The sequence below is a fragment of the Trachurus japonicus genome, chromosome 1 (assembly GCF_045865225.1).
Source record: "Trachurus japonicus isolate A0001 chromosome 1, Traja_1.0".
In the NCBI taxonomy this organism is placed as follows: Eukaryota; Metazoa; Chordata; class Actinopteri; order Carangiformes; family Carangidae; genus Trachurus; species Trachurus japonicus.
This window is the reverse complement of record NC_140907.1, coordinates 1,732,432-1,753,304: the sequence shown is the minus strand read 5'-3', so window position 1 is coordinate 1,753,304 and position 20,873 is coordinate 1,732,432. Positions and strand designations below refer to the sequence as shown.

Genomic DNA, 20,873 nt, shown 5'->3' with positions numbered 1-20,873 from the left:
AGATCTGCTGGCTAAATGCTGTGCACCTCTTTAAGGATGTTATATTTTGCATTTTTATTTAGTTTTACCATATTTTTGTGTCTGAACAACTGTGACATTTACAATAGCATTCGTAATCACCAGTGGAGTCAGTTTGGGATTACATGAAGAGACAGAAGACACTGAGACAGCCTCCACAGGAAAACTATGGCAAGTTCTCCAAGATGCTTCAACACCCTGCCTGTCAAGAACCTTGAAAAACTGTGTGCAAAGCGTCTGGAGGAGAACTGGTGCTGTTTTAAAGACAAAGCATGGTGTGTCCATTGGACACACAAAGTTATGATTTGATTTCTTCTTTTGACTGAACTTTGTATGACGTTAATCCATAAATAGAGACCATTTTTCACATTGTTTTTGACAGCATCTTCACTTTAGTGCCTAAACCCTTTGCATGCTTGGTGTTGTATTATAACATATATCAGAAATCTACTTCAGTGGTTATATCTGGTTCGATTCAATTTAGATTCAAATTCAATTCAAAGTGTGTAATGTGTACAAAATGCCTTTTCCCCTACAGTGATTTACTGTAGCAGTAGAATAAACTCGCTGTCAATCCCATAACATATACACTCTCATAATGTCACTTGTAACATTGAAAAATGTATTTCAAGTGGCCTTTAAGTAGTCACTGTATCACTGTAAGAGATGGGGGGCAGAGGTCTTAGTGAACTGTTTTCACAAATGGAACAACGTCACAGCTCAATCACAGAGGTGTGTTCATGTTAGACAAATCAAAAACGGCCACTTTAAGACTTATCACAGGAAGCCATTCCAACACAATAAGCTTTATATAATACCTTACGGTGGGAGTATGTGACTTTGTTGTAGATGCCAGTTCCAAATGGCTGGGATCAAAGGCTGTGGTCAGTGTTGTGCTAATCTCTGATGCTGCTACATAAAAGAACATGTGAACAATACATATTGTTGCAGCTTTTCAACCAGATCCTCCAAACAACACTTTATTTAACTTAATGCATCAAAGCAAAGGATATGCGCCTTCAGTTTAGAGCTCTGTAGCAGCCTCCAGATGAATTTAATTGCAAATCAGTGTAATTTGTGTAGTATATGTACAATTTGATTGTGCAACCTGCTTGACCATAATAACATTGGATTCTGTTCCAAAGAATTGATATTGCATTATGAAAAAAATACATTAAAACATTATGTTGACTCAGTAAACAGCATTGTTTGAATTTTTTATATATATTTTTCCACAACCAGCTCAGAGCAGTTCATAACAAACAGTAGAAAATGTGTTGTTGTAATTGTAGTTTGACTTTTGAGAAATAACTGGCATTAATCCAAGTCCGGTAATGAGTCCTATATAGAAATATTCGATCAGAATACAAATCTTTGTCACTTTATGATGAAAAAAAGACACATTTGAATATAAAAATATTTCTACACAGAAATACAGGCTACAATTGACCAGCAACTGCAGACAAAAAATCATGAGGGAAACAAAAATCTCAATGTTTATATAGTTAATATTACTTATTAAATTACTTTTTTTTTTAGAATGAAGTTTTAATCTAGGTCATTTTGATGCAAGCTAATTAATCACTGGACGACAGGCGTTCAGTAGCATACAGTATGTTCCTTTTAGAGGCACCTTTATAACAGCAGTTAAGGCAAAAGTTAGTTACATTAAATGCAATATTTGACTGTATGACCTCTGCTTTGAGGATTTTAAACATATCCAACCATCATCTCACATACTAAAAATCCTGCATATGACTCACAATGTACACAATCCAACAACTTCAGCTCAGCATACACTCTAACCAAATCAGACAAAGGCGTAGTAGACTCCAAGATATTGATTTCATTGTTCGTGTCTCGTGTGTTACCATAGTTTTGCCTTCTTGACTCATATCTGAGCCACATTCTGAGCCGTCAGCACTTTCAAGAGTCCAAAAAACAATCTTCTTCTCATTCAAATGGCATCAAATGTTATATTTCACATGCATCAATATGGTTTCTCTTTGTCAAATCCATTCCAGACATCCTCAAATCTATATCTGTCTACCAAAAAAAACCAAACATCTACAACAACATCAACTACTGTAGTTCAGGATGAAGTTCTCCTCCACTATTCAACTTGAAGGCAGTTTCCATTTTGCATGACAGCAGGAATACAGAGGTTGAGGTTGGGCATCCTCCTGTAGAGAAAGTGGAAGACGTGTGCACGCGGCTGGCTGTGGAGCTCGGCTTTGATGCGTTGAGGGTGTGTGTCCGGGGCCAGCTGCTGGCTGGTGTCTTCTGTGACCAGAAACAGTGCGTAGTTCTCCGGGTCGGGGATTTTGAACTTGTATGCGCAGAGGGAGCAGACCTCCTCCGTGGTGGTGTAAGGGTGGACGAGCAGGGTTTTGGCCGTGCAGCCTACGCCCACTTCCTGAAGGGCTACACGGAGATAGTTCTACAGGGGGGGGAAAGAAAAAGGCTCAAATTTGTGCAAACCTGCAGAAATCTCCAAACATGCAGGTCATGAGGGAACACATGCAGCTGTCAAAAGAAACCACATGCAGTTTGTTTAATGCTCCACTAGAGGATGCTTTCTGCCAAAACACATAAAAACCACAGTTCCATAGTAACATGCTGTGATGTTAGTAGGGAACTATACACATATTCCTTGTCACCGACACCTTTCATGCAAGTTTCCAATGTTGCGTGAAAAGTGTGGAGTTTTGGGTGGCGGCGGGGGGGGAATTGGTACAACTTAGACTCACTGCATGGACGTTCAAGGTGGACTCAGGTCAGGTGTGATACCTGGAAGTCGTCCACTGTGGGCGCTGAACGCTGAGCAGTGCGTCGCCGGTGCCACTGGTACAGAGTGTTCCTGGCCTCGGAGGTCAGCACCCGGGCTGCCTGCTCCTCCTGGAAGTTCTTGATGAGGGCCATGGCCCCGTAGGCGCTGGTCAGGTAATACCCTCCTGAGGCAGGGAAGAGAGACATTCATTGGAAACGTTCAGAGGAACACATCCATGGTTAGTTATCTAGAAATGAAACTGATATGAAGAGGTGGACGTTAGCACTTCCTCATTAATCTGATTTCAATTTTCTTGGAACAGAAATGAATCAGAGAGGTTAGACAAGAGATTTCTTCACCTTCAAGCCTCACAGGATGTTATGACTAATATTTAGTTTTTACTATTCTTGTCGTAGCAGGAAATTGGATTTTTCAAATAATTAGGTCCAAGTTGAAACAAGGAAATACACCACATCGATTAAAGCAGTTGTTAAATGAGTGTACATGCCAGACAGGTTGACGCTGGTAGGAAAATATTTCATTCTGGGAGGGTTCGGCCTCCTTCCTGTCAACCTGTTCCAGCCCATTCAAATCTAACATGGAATGGAATTTCCTAACAGTGTCACAAGGGGTTTCCTTCCCCAGGCCTGTGTACCCTAACCCACCCTCAGGGACACGGTCCTGGTAAGAGGTCTGTGTTAGACTGAGCTAAAAAAAATAAACTAGAAGGGTAAGTGTCAACATACAGCAGGCTTTAGAGAAAAACATTCATGTTAACGGTGAATTGAATGGGTTTATCCCAGGCCAGTGCGCCATTACTGCAGCAAGTTTGATGCAAATCAGTTCAGTAGTTTTATCATAATCCTCCTGTCAAATGAACACACAAGTGAAAATATCCTTAAAGGGATAGTTCAACATTTTGGCAGATTGGCCCATTGCCATAATCCCTATAGTTTTAGCAGTAAATTTGTTACCTTTAATTGTCAGTGCAAGCTATTTTTAGAACGGCGGAGCAGAGCCGTGAGCTGCTCAGAGCTACACTAATGGGAGGCTAATGCGATTTCTTGGTTTCCCTAATCAAACTCATCGAATACACAATCCAACAACTCCAAAACGCTCTGTTGGACAAGTTGTGACCTGCACATTCACCACGCTATGAGATAATAACAGAACGTTATGAGACAGAGTTGTTTTAGAGGTAAATTCATGCAAAACCGTTGATGTGCGTTCCAGTCGGGGGCAGTTTTTCGGCAAGCAGTCTCTCGTAACATTCCGTTATTATCTCATAGCGTGGTGACTTTCCACTGGTGCACCTGTTATCCATTAGTTTAGCATTCACCAGTTGTTCTATAAAGTAAAGCTGAGAACTTCAGAGCAGGTTGATAATTCTCTGTGGGTTTTGACACACATTGACACATTTCACATTATAGATTATCAAGTAGGGTGGAGGGAGCGTGATACTTTTACTCAAATGGGAATTTAATAAAGAAAAAATTAATCAAGAAAAATGTTAAGTAACTCCAAACAGTAACTTCTTTTTCCTGCCCCTGTGCTTTATATGCAACTTCAGTCTTGTTGACTGCTGAGAAAAAAAAAAAAACTTCTCTAATGGTGAAGGCATCTAATACAGTATGTGACCCCCACCCCTTGATCTCCAGTGATATGAACTGTTTCCAACCATACAACTGGAGGTATGTCTTCCGTTGACACACCGTTTACTGCTTCCCCCCTTGGACAGACCTTCCTTTGACTGGGTTATACAACAGGGTGGACTTCACATTACCGTCACAGCACACTGTAATGTGCCTGACTGACCTCACAAGCCAAACATCCAACATTATGAGAATGAAGGTTAATCTGTAGAAGGAGAGACTCTGGGTTTGTCTTCGTGTGCTATCTGAAACTAACTGTAGGGTTTTAAAGGAATAGTTTAGTTTGGAAAATAGACTTATTCACTCATTACTTAGTGCATTTTGTTTTTACTTTGTCTTTTACTGTTATGGGTATATACTTGAATTATAAAGTGGCCTAAGCAGTTTAAATCATTTCTGTTTGATTTAGTGAGCTAATATTTTTTCTTTTTTTTGGCATCTGGGGGTTTTGCTCCAACAGTATTTTGTTGTAAATACACAATGACAATAAAGATCTTACAGTTTTGCCACCACTGACTGGTTTGGCTCATTTCTTGAAATGGAAATTACATTCTCAAAACAACATGGACAAACCTCCAAACCACTTGGTCGCTCTTGACAACAGAATTGTATTTCTCATTAATTTCATCAAATTGTGAATGTCTCAGTACATCTATGCAAATGATTAATAACAGGTAGCCTACAGTTAGCACAATGTCCAATGAATAGATCTTAACTGATTGTTGATTCTTCTCAGTTTTGGTTGTTCTCTCCAAAACATGTCAGCATCATTTCATATAAGTCATCACATGCACAATAGTCTGTTCAGTTGTCAAAACTAGTCAAGAACATATTTACCATGAATACCATTTATTTACAGCACTGTAGGCTACATAGAATCTTCCTTGTTTTTTGTTCATGTGTTTATATGGTGTATACATTTTCTTTTTACTCTGATGTATGGAGTTACTTTATGTGTGTGAATAAAAATGGTGAAACCTTTTAGACTACTCTTACCATAGAATCCTGTTTTTTTTTAGTTTTATGCACAACTGTATTCAAAAAAACTAGTAGAGTAACCACTATCAATGAACCACATTTTGGGGGGCACTGGCTATTTATATTAGAAAGGAATTTAGTTTTGACACATGAGTGGACTGTTTTGGGAGAAATATGAGCTTTTGCAGGTGAGCTATGGTGTTGTGCTGAATTGTAAAACTGTTTTGCCAAATGATCTTAGAGTTTTGAGAATGTAATTTCTGATTCAAGAAATGAGCCAAACCCATGGAGAAAAACGGTAATAATATCAGTGATCACAGTCTCATTTCTGTGCGTTAAGAACTGGAGTCACAATAACATGTATTTATCCTAGTAAGAGAGCATATCCACACGACCTACCCTCTCCTTGGAGCAGAGATGGGTCCAACAGCTCCATCATGTACTGGATCTCCGTGTCCAGCTGAGGCATGTCACACTGAGCCACCACATAAGTCAGCATGGGCAGGAAGTCATCTGCGCCGTACATCCTCCCTGGGCGGATGCAGACAGAGAGCAGAGAGAGGGGGGGGGTGTGTCCACCCAGGTCAGACAGATCGGACACTGTTACAGAATCTGAAACTACGACTGACGCAGGAGCAGCCAGAGTAAACCGCGTTATTCCTCAAATTAGTTTCACACTCACACCTCACAGATCTCACCGGATCACGCCACACTTCTTCCCCCGTTACCTGAGTTATCCTGCATGATGGTGTAGATGAGTTTGCACACACGCAGCAGGAGGGACACCTTCTTCTCCGGGGAGTACATCTTCCTCATGTTGAGGAACTTCTGGCGGATCTTCTCAATGGCCACAGCATCGGGGGGCACGGCCCCATCCACCCCCAGCTCCTGGGGCCTCTTGGCCTTCGCCAGGGCCAAGTTCTCCTTCAGCTGTTGCCAAGTGCCACTGCTCACCTGGAGAGAAAAACAACACAAAGATGAGAAGATTGATAATTCTCACAGGGATGGATTCTTTTTTTTTTATTCAAATACTATGTGACTTACAATTTAAATGATTTAATTTTAGTCAATTTTCTTTCTCAACAGGCAACACATTTTACCATGTTGAGTTTTCTATCTTGTTTCCTTTCTATTTATTATCACAAAACTTTCATCAAACTGTTACAAAAGGCATTTGCGACAAAAGATTGCAGTAATGATGATGTTGATGACATGATGTTTGCCAGTCTCATAGTTTAAAATCTCCTTCATCACATATAATAACCTTGTAACATACTAAAATCCTGACCTGGAAGTCATGTAAAGCCACCTCGATCATGCTCCTCAGAGGCTTCAGGACACACTTGTGCATGGCTTTCTCCAGCACCTGGTCTGTACCACACAATTAAAAGAGAAACAGACATTTTTTTAAATATTGATTACCAAAGCACATTAGTAAAATAAGAAAATGACGAAATGATGACTAATATTGTAAAACTGAGAGTTGTGTAAGACGACTGGGCACTTCACAGAAAACTAAACTGTTCTTTCATTTAGTCTGTATGACGCTGTGAGGCCATTCACATGATTTATTTCCCAGCAAATGATGTTCAGTTGGGGGGGGAAAACACAGCTGACAGACCAACACAGATGGATGGATGATGATGTCATGTCAGTAATCCTAAAATGAAACTAACTGCACAGAATCTGTCCCAAAGGTTTCAGTCATACAGTCACATAACCTGTGGTAATTCCATTATAACCCATCCCATACATTCAACCAATATAAATAACAGCAAATCCACTGACCAAAACCAAAAACTTTTTTTTTTTTTTTAAATTTACAAATCTTTTATCTGCACATATTCCTCATTTGTTCTGCAGTGATACTACCTACAAGTCTTTCTGGAATGAAGAGCCAATGATCATTTTTAAAACAGTGTTAGAGGTGCAACAATTAGCCAATTAATTAGTCTATCAAAAGAAATTTGATCGGTATATGTTTCTTTTGACAGGTTTAACCAGATAGATAATGAGCAACCTAAACAGTGTGTTGGTCTTTGAAGAGTTTCAGCTTTAGTCTGACCTTGACAACACAGATAAAATTAATTATTAAAGGGATATGTCAACAATTTGGCAAATTGGCCCATTGCCATAATCACTATAGTCATAACAGTAGGTTCGTTACCTTTAATTGTCGGTGCAAGATATTTTTAGAACGGCGGAGCAGAGCCGCGAGCTGCTCAGAGCTACGCTACGGAGGCTAATGGGATTTCTTGGTTTCCCTCATCAAATACACAATCCAACAGCTCGTTGTTGTTGTGACCTGCACACATTCACCATGCTATGAGATAATAATGTAACATTACAAGACAGAGTTGTTTTCGAGGCAAATTCATGCAAAACAGCTGCACGTGCAGATGCACGTTCCCGTCAGGGGCAGTTTTTTCGGCAAGCAGTCTCTTTACGGCTTTGCATTTACCTGGCAATAGGCCAATTTGCCAACATGTTGAAATATCCCTTTAACAACCTGGAACGCGATCAAACATGGAGCTCAGCCCCATTCACAAGTACACCATTTATCACAAAGGTTGCTCGCTACAATAGCTCCATCTGTACCACAGGCCACCATCCATAGGCTTCAAATCATTTCCTGCCTACCTCAACTATGTCCAGCATTTCACATGGACACAATTGCGGCTCATTGTTCCCTGGGAGTGTTAACACAACTATTCATGCCCGCAGAGGCATCCTCAGCCTCCAGGCAATGTTTTACGTCAGCCACGAAGAACAGAATACATGTTCTGACACAAGTTAGTGACAGGAATTGATGTTCTAGAGAAGTTCTAGAGAAATCTTTGCCTTGGTCGTGGTTCAAAGAAAGACTAGAGGAGCATAATGTAACACAAACAATCCTCCACACGCAACACCTCTGTACAAGACAAGCTGTGTGGGGTCATCTGAGGTAAGGGCCTGGCTGTCCTTTATTGCATGCTGCTCAGACAAATAACTCTCAATCCTCGTGTGTACACAAGGAGGGGGGACACAATCTAATAGGACACTTTATTGCCCATACTGTACGTGTAGGCACGCATAGAAACACACAAACACACACAAACTAGAGGTCGTTTCCGGGAAGGCTCATTTCCTCTGCAGGCTGGGCCATGACCGTTACTGGACTTTGCCTCCACAACAATCTGTTCAAATACCTACTTCAAAAGGCAATAAACTGTAGGTCAGTGTGTGTCCTCTAGAGTGTATGCACATATAGAAACACACACACACACACACACACACACACACACACACACACACACACACACACACACACAACAACATACACACTAGCCAGCGTGTGGATCGATTACAATGTGTCCATGAAAGTGAAGTGTGTGACACTTGAGAGTTGAAATTAAACATTTCTTTCCCTAGAAGTCAGCGTTTGAGCCATGAGGTAATTCCACTCTTCTTAATCTCTCTGTAAACACTCTGACACCACACAGCCTGCCTCCTCATAGTGAACTCTACTTTACATTTCCCATGGAAAAAAAAAAATCATATCTGTGATTTAGTAACGTTACATTTCTTCCCAGTTCCCTTCTCCAGCCAGAACCTTGGTGAGCATCAGATGCTTCTGTGGTCTGCTAGCAAAAACCAGAGCAGATCACTTCTCTGTCCCCGAACAAGGCTTGGCTGTTATTGTTTACAATGAACAAGGGATGTGAGATGTGTGCAAAGACACACTTACATATTCATGCAAATGCTCCAGTCCACAATAATCTAACTGCACTGAAACGACCCTTTGATACTGCTGCTTATTGTGCCAATGTATTATCTAAGCATATTGAGGAGTATTGTCGCTATCCTCACTGAACTATATCAGCAAATTTGATCTACTCAGCTACCACATGGAACTTTTCTAAATAAGACTGTTGTAAATGAGAAACCACCTAATAATAGAGCCGTGATAAAAAGAAAAAACAGTTCAATGTGATTGCAGACCTTTCAAAATGAGCCTAAACTGCACGATGAGTTTGTGCCAATGGACAGCAGCCAAGAATAACTCTTTGGAGCTCAGCACAAGAGCATGTCTGTAAATCAACACCTACAATGATGCAGACCAATGTGGAAAATGTCAAGTCCTGTATGTATCATTCCTACAGTAAGTCATTGGTGGGTCTGGGCGCCCACTGAACAATGTCAGTGAAAGAGGTCGTTTTGAAACCCTGAAGCAATGATAAGCAGGCTTTACTTCTCAAGTAACTGCAATGAAGATATGGAGAGAACTAAATCAGTGTCTGTCTGAAGTCCCCCAATCATCTGAACTTGATGCACTGTGCACCAACATATATCCAAAGCTTCCTTTAACTTTATTGGATGTTTTATTAGTGCAGATAATCTACAGCTATACAGAAAATGTCTTACCCTTAATCAAAAATCTTGAATCCAACATTGAAAGATGGTCTGATTTGAAGATTATTCTAAAAGGTAGAATAAACCTACACTTAAAATGATGTGGCAGCCAAAAATGCCATACATATTTCAATATGTTTCTATAACCCCACCAAATACATTCTTTAAAGAGGTAAATTCATTAACTACCTTGTTTATCTGGCCTAATAAAGCTCACAGATTAAAGAGAAATCTATTGCAAATGGGGAAGATGGGGATGATACTTAGATCTTTACCACAATGCAACTCAAATGTTCTATATTGATCATATAGTTAATAACACAAATGAGGAACAATGGATCGATATTGAAATTTACAACCAAATTTTACTTTTTTCCAAGAAAAGGGTTAAAACAGACAAGAGCACTGTAAATGTCTGGGGGAAAAAAGTTTAAAAGATAGTAGGACAAGAAATAGATCTTCCACTAACTTTATGTTTTCGGTTCTCAGTGTTTTTGTGTGACTTACCAATCTGGTCCTCAGGTATGAGGGACTCTATAGGCGGGTCCAGCTCAGAGCTCTGTCGCAGGTAAGCCTTCATCTGGGTCATAAACTGCCTGAGGGTCTGCAGAAAGTCCCCCCCTGACGTGTGACAGCCTCGGTTCTCCTGAACAAAGCTGACGTAGTCCTGGACCAGGGAGCCGAAGTAAGAGCTCTTGTCCCTGGAGAGCTCGGCGATCCTTTTCACCGCCCGTCTCTCCGGGGTCATGAAGGAGCTCAGCATTCCGCTCACCTTGCGGAAGCGTCCCTTCAAGGCCCTGGGGAGGATGAAGGACCCCCCGCTCAGGCTCACGCCCACTTTCCGCCTCTGCAATTTAAAAGACGGACGGATGCGCATTTCTAGATCCGCTTCCAGGCCGACCCCGTAGTCCTCGTCGTCGTCCTCTTCCCCGTCGTCGTCCTCCTCGCTGCTGTCCTCCGCCGGGTCTTGATGGTTGATGTGTCGAGACGAGCTCGGGGGAAGCCCCAGGGAGAATCCCGGAGACTGTGAGTACTCCAGTGAGTCAGAGGACGAAGTAGACATGCTCATGTCGCTGAGCCTCTGGCGTCCCCTCTCATTAGGGCTGGACGAACCCCCGGCGTTATTCTCAAGCAGCGTGTCCGCGGGGACAGCGGGCGGAGGCTCGCAGGGCGGAAGCCTGGCGCGGGACAAGGCCTTGGCGATGGTCTCGTCGTCCAGCGCGATGTGGCAGCGGTGGGCTTCCAGATCGGGCTTCTTAGGCCTCGGAGGCGGCGGGTTGGAAGGCACTGGGATGGGCGAGCTGGTGGCTTTGGAGAGGTTGCCGTGCTTGGCGCCCATTGACGGGCGAGCGGGTGCCGGGCGCCTGCTGGGGGACCGGTGTTGCCTTGCAGCCACGGCAACGGCCTCCGGCATGCTCTTGGGTCTGGTGGTGGCTGCCGCTGGAGGCCCCGGCGGAGGCGGCGCAGGGCGGCGACGGGACATGGAGCGGGGCGGAGGGGGGCGGGGAGGCGGGGGCCTTGAATTGCCGTTCAGTTTGAAATTGTCCGTGTCTTGCTCGCTACCTTCAGTGGCGTTCGACGGCTTCACAGACGGTTTCCCAGCATTCTCCACGTCGTGGGACTTCACAGCGCGCGAAGGTGAAGTGTCATCACAGTGGCGGCGATGGTGGTGGTGAGTCTGCAGGAACAGCGGGTTGACGAAGCACAGAGGACCGCTGGAGTGTTTGCGCTCCAGGCGGAAGGAAGGCGGTGGAGCGGCGCGGGGCCGGAGGGTTGTCGGCGCGCTGTCGCAGTGAGTGGTGAGCTGCTGTGACCCTTCGACCTCCCTGTTCCTGTCGGTCCGCTGGGGGCTGAGGGTCCGGCTCAGAGGACGACAGGGACGGGGGGAGGTGCACCGCTGGCTGCACAGGGCAGAGTCCCAGAAGCCTGCCATACCCAGACACAGGACGACAAACATTAACTTTGGGCAACTTATAGGCTACTTGTCCTACAGGACCTCAGTCAGTAGATCAGTCAGTAACTCAGTAGATCAGTCACAGCCATTAGACCTAAGTAAAGCTTGGTTAAAATACAGATGTTAGAACAAAAGCAGTATTCCCAACCACCACTTACCAACTCTTGAGATCTTCACTAAAAGTTTTCCTTATCTCCCTGTATTCTTTCTCTCTCTCTGTCTCTCTTTTCCGTCTTGCTGGAGAGAGCAGCACTGTGAGTTCAGCTCCGTGTGTCTTGGGTCTGAGTCACTGGATGCCGACACACACCCAGAGAAACACAGAGGGAGTGACCAATGCTAATCACAGAGTGGGAGGGATCAGACCACACAGCACACAGTTCCAGTTCCTCTGCTCCTGCTTCCTGCCCTTTGCCTCTTGGCTGTAGCTCACCAAGCTTTTTGAATGATTATAGACTAGTAATAGTGCAATGATAACTACAGGCAATCGCACTTTAAAATATATACTTTCCCTGTCAGGTTAAATCTGCTCCTGAGGCCTATAAATAGAAACACTGGCTGTATTCCTGGGGCAGTAAAGACGCAGCAGGGTCCAGCTGACTGCCAGTCCAGCAGCTTCAGCTGTGCCTGCAGTGTTCATGTGAGCAACGGCAACCTGACACCGCAGAGCCAGAGCTGACAGGACAAATGATACTGACTGAACTTACTATAGCATACTAAATGTGTATGTAACCCAGACGATTACTAATATAAGTAGCAGAAAAACATTATCGAGCGGTGAAATATAGTTTTCTGCTGGGACGGTTGCTATGTGACATGTAGTTTGAGACCTGTTTAAACAACTTAACAGCTAACAAACTCCCTTTTCCTCTAAGTCAATAATTTTGTGGCTTTCTGGGGAGGCCAAAACTAAGAAGTGCCAGATCTTGTTCCGGCAGGATCCGGCTCAAATGAACCCCTGCTTGCACCAATATATTCATGGGTAGTATATTCAATAAACCTCAACAATTATTACACACTGGACCTTTAAACTAGCATGCTAACATGCTCACAGTGGCAACCCCACTTACTCAAAAAACATCTACACTGGGTGAAGTTGACCATGTTAGTTTAGCGTTTTAGCATACCTTGAATCAGCTCCTATAACAGCCTTCATGCCCCGTGGGCAGGCAAATAAAGTGCACTGCCATATTCAAATGCCTAAAGGCCTTTGCAACATGTGTTTGTGTTTCACATGTGCGTGCCCAGAATCCCTAACACAGATCAAGGGAGGCAGCCTGCTTTTTGTCTTTAAATAGAAGCTTTCCAGAGGAGAAGGGGAGTTTCCCTTCATAAATGTATGAGTTTTTAGAGGCAGGCTTAGAAGCTGCCTCACAACTGAAGGGTTTCTCTGAAAACCAATGCATAAGGAACTAGAGTGCACACTAACACCCACTTCCATTCACATGAATGCAGCCATACAAATACCAGAACAGTGTTTTGTATTTGTAAATAGCTATGACACAGTTTGCTGCCTGTTACGCTGGCACTCACACTTGCAAGACTTGTGTTTTCATACATATTTGAATGTGGAATGTGTGTGTTTAGATAGGACACAGCCCACTGTAGCTTTCCACTTGCCACGCCCTTCCCCCCCACACTAAGCACTGAGCTATGCCGTAGGCTTCTACTGTAGGAAGCTGACTCACTGCAGTTTCAGCAGCTGAACCCAGAATAACTTCACAGAGATGAAGTGACTCAAATCTTTTGGAAACCAGACCTGAATGGTCAGTGTGAGAAAAATAAACATCTGTGCACACAAATGGTGTTTGTCTCATCTCTTTTTGCCTGGCTTGACTGACTGACTGATTGCATTTTATAGCACATTTTAGGCTACAGCAGAAATCAAAAGCTACGCAAACATGGACCTTAAAGGTGACATATTATGGAAATATCACTTTTTGAAGGCTCCCGAGATTGAAATCCATATGGCTTTATGACCTATTCCCTCTGTTGTCTGGCAATGAAGTAACTCGTTTTCGAATTTGCATAACCCCACCCCTACCTGGTACCAGTAGAAAGGGCGGGGCTTGCAGTGGTTAATTTGTATTTAAAGGGACAGGCACTGAAACCAGCTGTTCTGAACAGGGCTGTTTAGAGAGGATGAAAAGAGCTGTGATGTTTGATCCTTGGGGTATTTTGACCAAAGCATGTCACAGACATGTCTTTAAGACACCTGGGGACTATTTTAATTTGTGGAAAAGGGGCAGAATATGTCTCCTTTAATGCAGGTTTGTTTCTTAACAAAAATAGCTGACTGGCAGGTCAAAATTTAGTTTCTATGACTGCACCAACAAGTTTCTAACACAGTTCCTCGGTGCAGTTTTTTTTAGCTGGAAGTGCTAATGTTTTACTAGGAGTGTAACATTTTAATTGATTTATTCAAGAATATTTTGGGGGACTTTTCAGACCTTTAATGGATGGGACAGTAGAGAGACAAAGAGAGGGGAATGACATGCAGCAAAGGGCCAACGGGGGAATCGAACTGGGGCCACTGTGGTGACTCTAGCAGGGGTGTCCAGTATCTTGATCTGTTTTTTTGTGTACTTTGTTCTTTTTGTAAACTTCATGCAGTAACTAGCATAGCTGCCTCCATAATTAATGCATGGTTACACGCATGATTCAACCTGCATTTTCTTTTTACCCAAGTAATATTAACAAATGGCTGCTGAATGAGAACACCAATCGAAACAGTGTAACCTGCTCTGAAAAGTTCCCAGCAGTGAGTTAATTTGTAGTTTAAATTTGCAAAATCACAACCATGGTTGTTCAAGGGAAGTGTTCATTTAAACCAGTGAAGCAACACAGAAAACTACAGTACCTGCTCCAAGCTGTGCCACCTCCTCCAGCTCTTTCTGAGTCTTGGCAGATGCAATGGCTTCTGGGAGTTTAATGGTGAAAGGCAGGATATCCCTAAGTTTAGGAAAAACAGGCCATAAAGATCACAAAAATACAAAAACACGATGGGATACGATTAGAGACAAGATAACAAAGCTGAGGTGTGTCATCTTCATTGCTTAGTATTTGGTACTTTATGTTTAGGGTTAAAATGCAGTGTGTCCTCATTTGACAGCTTTGAGTACAGTTGGCAAACAAATCCTGAAAACAGCCACAGAGAGAAGTGAAAATACTTTCAAACATCACTGGCATTTTAAACATGCTGACACGCCCTTTGTTTCCATTAGAAAGTCACAGATATTAACTTGTAAAGACACAAAATTAACTTAAATGTTCAGACTGTGAGTGTAGTTTATGTAATACGCTGCTGAAGAAAAATCCTGAGCATTTGCAAAATGTTTGATGCCTGTTTGTTTTATTCGAGGTCCACCTCTGCAGTCTAATCCAGTGTCATGTTTGTTATTGCTTGTGGCACAATTCTCCTCTATTTCCTGTGTCTGTGCTTTAAGTCTGTCTGACTCTCCCGAGCTGGCACGAGCTAAAACAAGAAGTGAGAGCCCTGAGCCCTGGGCACTGAGCTGACTGCTTCCTCAACAAACATCATTTTCCACTGACTTACCATCCACAAATCCACTCCTCATCATAAAGCCAAACGCACAGAAACTGGATGAACAGAGAAAGAAATAATGTACATTTACCTGCTGATACAGTAGAAAGCCACAAGACGAAACAAATCAGCAAAACTTATCCCGGATCCCTCCAGAGAGAAAGCTGCAAACAAATGAAAACAGATGTCAGTGCTACTGCTATTCAATTGATTTCTATTGCTCATTATAAGCTGTTGTTGAAACTCTCTGCAACAGTGAGATATTATCCAAGCAACAAAGATAATTAGGTCAATTCACAGTGTATACATTTTTCTTCATTACATCATGTTGTCATGGAGACACAAAGGCTGGGGCCACAGGTCATGCTTGTTCTCAAGTGAAAATGGCTGATAATGCTGTGTGGCTTAGACGGTGACTACAGATGGATGACGGCAGCAAAACAGCAAGAGTGTAGGGGTCAAGAGAATCACAATCAGAATCAGAATTGGAATCACAATAACTTTATTGCTCACTGGAGGGAAATTCCCAATTCCCCCAATTGCCACTGAGATGATAACCCCAACCTCAAAAATAAACGGTCGGAGATATTTTGGACATTATAACTGCACTCTTGACCGTTTATTTTTGTAAAGAAATCATCACAACAAGGAAAAAGTGTTTCTGTGGCGGGGAGAGCAGGCGCTCTGCGATCGGATAGTAATGTCTTTCCAGGACGTTTCAGAGTTAGGCTACCTGAGGTGAGTGACTACATGCAAAAACACAAAGTTTATACTGTTTATACTGTACACTATATGAGTTCAGTGGTGTGTCATAAGGATTCCAGTCATGTACCATATATATTTGATTGTTTTTTGAGTGTTTGTTGTGGTTGAAAGAATTGCCCCCATAGGTTAGCGTTGTCGCTATCCCTTGCGCCGTCTAGCCATGGTGTAACTCCGGTTTGCCTGCATCAATTTTAGTCGTGTTTTTTGCTCCCCCCAACACTGGGTGACCATCAGGACAACGATTTAGGGGTCAAAAATGACCGGAATTATCCTTTAAGCCATGCTAATGGTGTGGTTTGAAGGAAGACAATGTCAGTCTGCTGGTTTGGACAGACTGAAACATCTAAACTATGGGGTCAGTTGTCATGAACATTAGTGCAGCCATTCATACAGGATAAACTGGAATCTTTTGGGTGATGACCCAACTTTTCAACTATTCTCATCAATACTGGACCATCATTTGTCCTCTATGTGACTTTCCCTTTAAACTCAGCTGAGTTAATTCGCAAAAGTTCTTCTGATGACACACTAAAATCAATTGTCATTGGCCAATATACCTGTATACTCTCTTTGATGTTTCTCTCACTTTTAATTTTGTGGCACAGTTTGTATTGAGGTGTGAAAACTACTACTGTCTACTACTGTATGGATGGCCATGACATTTGCTCAACACAATTCATAGCCCTCCTCAGCTAATGTGCCTCTTGCTTCAAAAAGCTAGCTGCTAGTTTGGAGCTGGGTAGCCTAGCCACTGTGTTTAGTTTCTACATAAACCCACATTCATCCGGGCAACATTTAGTGATATTGTTCAGTTCAAAGTGTTCATACACAAGGCTAATTGTGCAGTAGCGGAGGCCAGCTGGAGAGAGGCTGACCCACATCTAAAGGCCAAACCAGGCCAAAGGCTCCCTCCCATGTGTGCTGTCATTTCTGTAAGGAAAATCCACAGCTGGTATGTCATCACACCTGCCACGGCTCTGCCACGGCTCCATGGCTACAGTAACTACCAATACGCAAGCACAACACTTGTAGGCCAAATTATTTTTACACTGTGCACTGCAAGCACTATGATAAAATAGCATGTCTGATTTGATCTGCAGTGTTGATGATACATGAACTAAAAACAACTAATAATAACAGGGAAGACTGTAAAGCAGAAGGTGCTACAGCTTCCAGTGTTCTGCAGCCTTTCCAGTCGTTGTACATATCCCATCTGTTACTCTGCACACTGTAGTTTTTGATAGACCTTGTTTGTATAAATACTGTACAGAATTCCTTTCTCTCACTTTGTTTTATATATATATATATATATATTATATTTTTTGTTTGTTTTATATCATTTTATATTTCTATATTTGCATATTTTTCCTTTTTTTTGGAATACCTTGTATGCTACAATGCTACTGTAACAAAGGGAACCTCCTAAATGGATCAAAAGTATCTATCTATCTATCTATCTATCTATCTGTCTGTCTGTCTGTCTGTCTGTCTGTCTGTCTGTCTGTCTGTCTGTCTGTCTGTCTGTCCGTCCGTCCATCCGTCCGTCCGTCCGTCGAGCAGCTGTGTAGTTCACTACAGTATCACCACACCTGTTCAATGTCACTCACTGCTGCTATGCAAACAAACATGACCCAGAGCTACACTGCAAAGTCACAATTGTCCCACAACATTTGCTGAGAATAAATATGAGTAACCTCTTCTTATTAAAATCAAGTTATAGCAAGATGATTATACGTACTGTATACAGATCAGTATTTATTAACCTATATGCAACAATTCCATGAGACCGCTGCATTACTGTAAAACAGCACATAATTCTAACTCAACAAAGTCCTGTGCCACACACACGTACAACAGTCAGCTAAACTTCATCCGTTCACACTCCCATCTCTCATCTGTGTATGGGTTTATCTTTGTACACAGTGTGTGCGGGCGGACAGGAAATGACTTCACTCTCTGACCTAGAGTAGTGTGACTTTCAGGAGAACAGAAACCGAAAGACACAACCGCAACTTCACTATGTCTCTGATTTATCTAAAACATTATCACTCCTGAGATTAGATTAGATTAGATAACATTAGATTAGGTTAGATTAGATTAAACTTTATTGTTATTTCACATCTCACAAGTGCAAGGAAGCAGAATGCAGATTGCATCTAACCAGAAGTGGATAAGCAGATAAGATACTTTAGATAACATGATATACTGTATATAGAGCAGGGAAAATAACTATTGAACAAATCAACATTTTTCTCAGTAAATACTATATTTCTAACCCAAGTAATCCACACATACAAAGAAAACTAAACTAAATGTCCATAAATGTCCATTAACATCAGCTGCTTCAATCCTAATTGACGCCTATAAAAAGGTTTGTCATCACCGAGGCATCACACAAGAAGCATCTGATGACGGGTCAAAGCAAAGAGCTCTCTCCAGACCTTCACAATAAAGCGCCCACGACCAGGTGTCAAAAGAAAAGTCAGAAGAGTTAGACCACTCACAGAGAGCTTTAGACAAACCTGGAATCAGCAGGTAAACAATGAGTAATGCACTCTACCTCCATGGGCTCTATGCACGCTCACCATGCAACACTGTTGACGCCTTCGATACTTATTTCCCCTGCTGTATGCAATAAATAATAATAAATAAATAATGCAATATAAGTGCAATAAAGAAGTACATTCATATTACACATCTTGTATATATTGTAGCTGAGCTGTCTTTACTAAGAACAGTAAGGTTTCCATTACTACATTGTGTACATACTGTAGTAACCTTTTTGGCACATTACACTGAGTCAAATACTGCAAATAATTCCCTAATTCAGTGTTTTTCAACCTTGGGGTCAGGACCCCACTTGGGGTCACCTGCAATTTAAATGGGGTCGCCTGAAATGTCTAGTAATTGATAAAAATAATTACTAATAAAAATATTTTTTAAACTAATTATTTTTAAAATTATTATTAAAAACACCACACACAATCGTAAACAACTGTATTCTATACTTTCACTTTCTCAAATACAAATCGAGTTCAAATAAAATTCTGACACATGATTGCGTGGTCGCCAGAAATTTGTGATGTCAAAATAGGGTCACGAGCCAAAAAACCACTGCCCTAATTGTTATATAGTATGTCTCTGTGCACTTGATTTTGTGGAGTTATCTTTTGAGACTCCGTAACTTACTGTATTGGCTTTCTCTGATGGGGAAGTGGCTGATGGGAGTTTTGGACTTATCCTCCTTAAGACGCACAGAAAGAACTTTCCTCTGCAGAGCAGCTGACTTCCTGACCAGGAACACCTGCAGCAGAAGGGAATAGGAGGTCATGGAATATAACATCAGAAGATACTTGCAGCATCCTGTGTGTCCCACGGTGGCAGAGCCCTCACCCCCGGCGGCTGTTTGAGCAGTATGTGATCGGCCTTCTCTTCACTGATGGCCAGCAGCAGCCACACTGGGTGGGTCTGGCTCAGCCTATCCAACACGCTCATCCTCCTTCGTAGGGAGTCGTACCCAGAATCCCTTTCACTCCCCACACCGCCACAGTGGGGGGACTGCAGGTAAACTCCACTGACCTCACTCTCCAGCCTGGCAGAGGGAGACAAAGTGGAACATTTATACCACCTGCTGGTGAAAAATAGGAATAGGGAAATAGGATAGGAATAGGGAAATAGATTTTAGAGTAAACAAAACCACATAGAAGAAGATGATGGAGACGAATGTTCAGTCTAATCCAGGCAACATCAACATCAACTGATAGTTGTTGGATGTTACAGATGTCTATGTCAGATTGTTATGAGGAACATGTGAGAAGAAGCTTTACCCTTGTGGCTCCATGGTCTCCTTATCCATAGTGGGGGAGGTCTGGACCATCTCCTTCTTCAGCTCTCCAATCTCCAATGCAAATGTGTCAATCAGCTGGAAGAAGACAGAACGAGAGGTTTTGAGCGCTGAGGGGAAACGAGAAGGAGAGGAGGAGGAGGAGGAATGGGGATAAACGAAACCGACGCCATTGCTCAAGCATAAATAACAAAAGCAAAAGACACAGGGATGTTGAGACGGGCAGAGCGCTCTGATAAAATGTCGAACAAAGGGGAAGGGAAACGGTTAGTCATTTTTCCTGTGTGTGGACCTCATTTCCTACAGGCAGGAAATGTGGACACAAAGCAAAAAAAAGGAGGCAACACAACAATACTGAGCCAGAAAATGTACTGTAAAGTGTGATGTCACGCATATGACCAAACCTAGTAGATAGCACAGCTGTGTGAGGACATGTAAACATCTGGATAAACCATGTCAGGAAGGTTTGTAAGTCTGCGTCTCTGGTGCCATGCAGTCACCACGCTCCTTTAACCTGTCATTAAGCAGTAGTAAATCAGCAGTAAAGGGTTGGTGGTGACAGACCGTTACTATGTCTGTCTTTATTTACTTTACTAGCCCCAAATTATGTTGATATATAAGTAGAGCTCACATTTTTGCAATCCTTAACACCAACCTCACACACCGGTTTCAGAGAAAATATACGTGTAGCTGAGTAAGAAGAGAGGAGAGATGTGAGTTGAGCTGATAGCAGTTTTTCTCCATTAGTTTGGCTCATTTATGGAAACAGAAATTACATTCTCAAAACTTTAAGATAATTTGGCAAAACAGTGTTACAGTTCAGCACAATAATAATAATAATAATAATAATACATTTATTTGTATAGCACCTTTCACAGAAATAAAATTCACAAAGTGCTTCACAAAATTACAATTCAAAGAGCAATTTATACAACAGTAAACAAAAAATGATTTTAAAC

At 42.3% G+C, this 20,873-nt stretch overlaps 1 protein-coding gene across 3 annotated transcripts in view; it reads right to left on the bottom strand.

Moving 5' to 3' along the window:
* Positions 1-1,225: 1,225 nt before the first annotated feature.
* The window catches only part of LOC146991086 (ras and Rab interactor 2-like), a 37,266-nt gene continuing 17,618 nt past the window's right edge, over positions 1,226-20,873 (bottom strand). For 2 of the 3 annotated variants that reach the window (XM_085759247.1, XM_085760001.1), the window contains 11 exons: positions 19,898-19,992; positions 19,464-19,662; positions 19,260-19,374; positions 15,397-15,469; positions 14,622-14,713; positions 10,318-11,736; positions 6,707-6,789; positions 6,147-6,372; positions 5,818-5,949; positions 2,809-2,972; positions 1,226-2,458 (listed from right to left, as the gene is read on the bottom strand). In XM_085759247.1, the coding sequence (XP_085615373.1) occupies positions 2,132-2,458; positions 2,809-2,972; positions 5,818-5,949; positions 6,147-6,372; positions 6,707-6,789; positions 10,318-11,736; positions 14,622-14,713; positions 15,397-15,469; positions 19,260-19,374; positions 19,464-19,662; positions 19,898-19,992 (2,925 nt within the window). In that variant the 3' untranslated portion in view covers positions 1,226-2,131. Of the gene's footprint in view, positions 2,459-2,768; positions 2,973-5,817; positions 5,950-6,146; positions 6,373-6,706; positions 6,790-10,317; positions 11,737-14,621; positions 14,714-15,396; positions 15,470-19,259; positions 19,375-19,463; positions 19,663-19,897; positions 19,993-20,873 lie in introns of all 3 variants that reach the window. The other variant, XM_085760728.1, reaches the window with a different exon arrangement.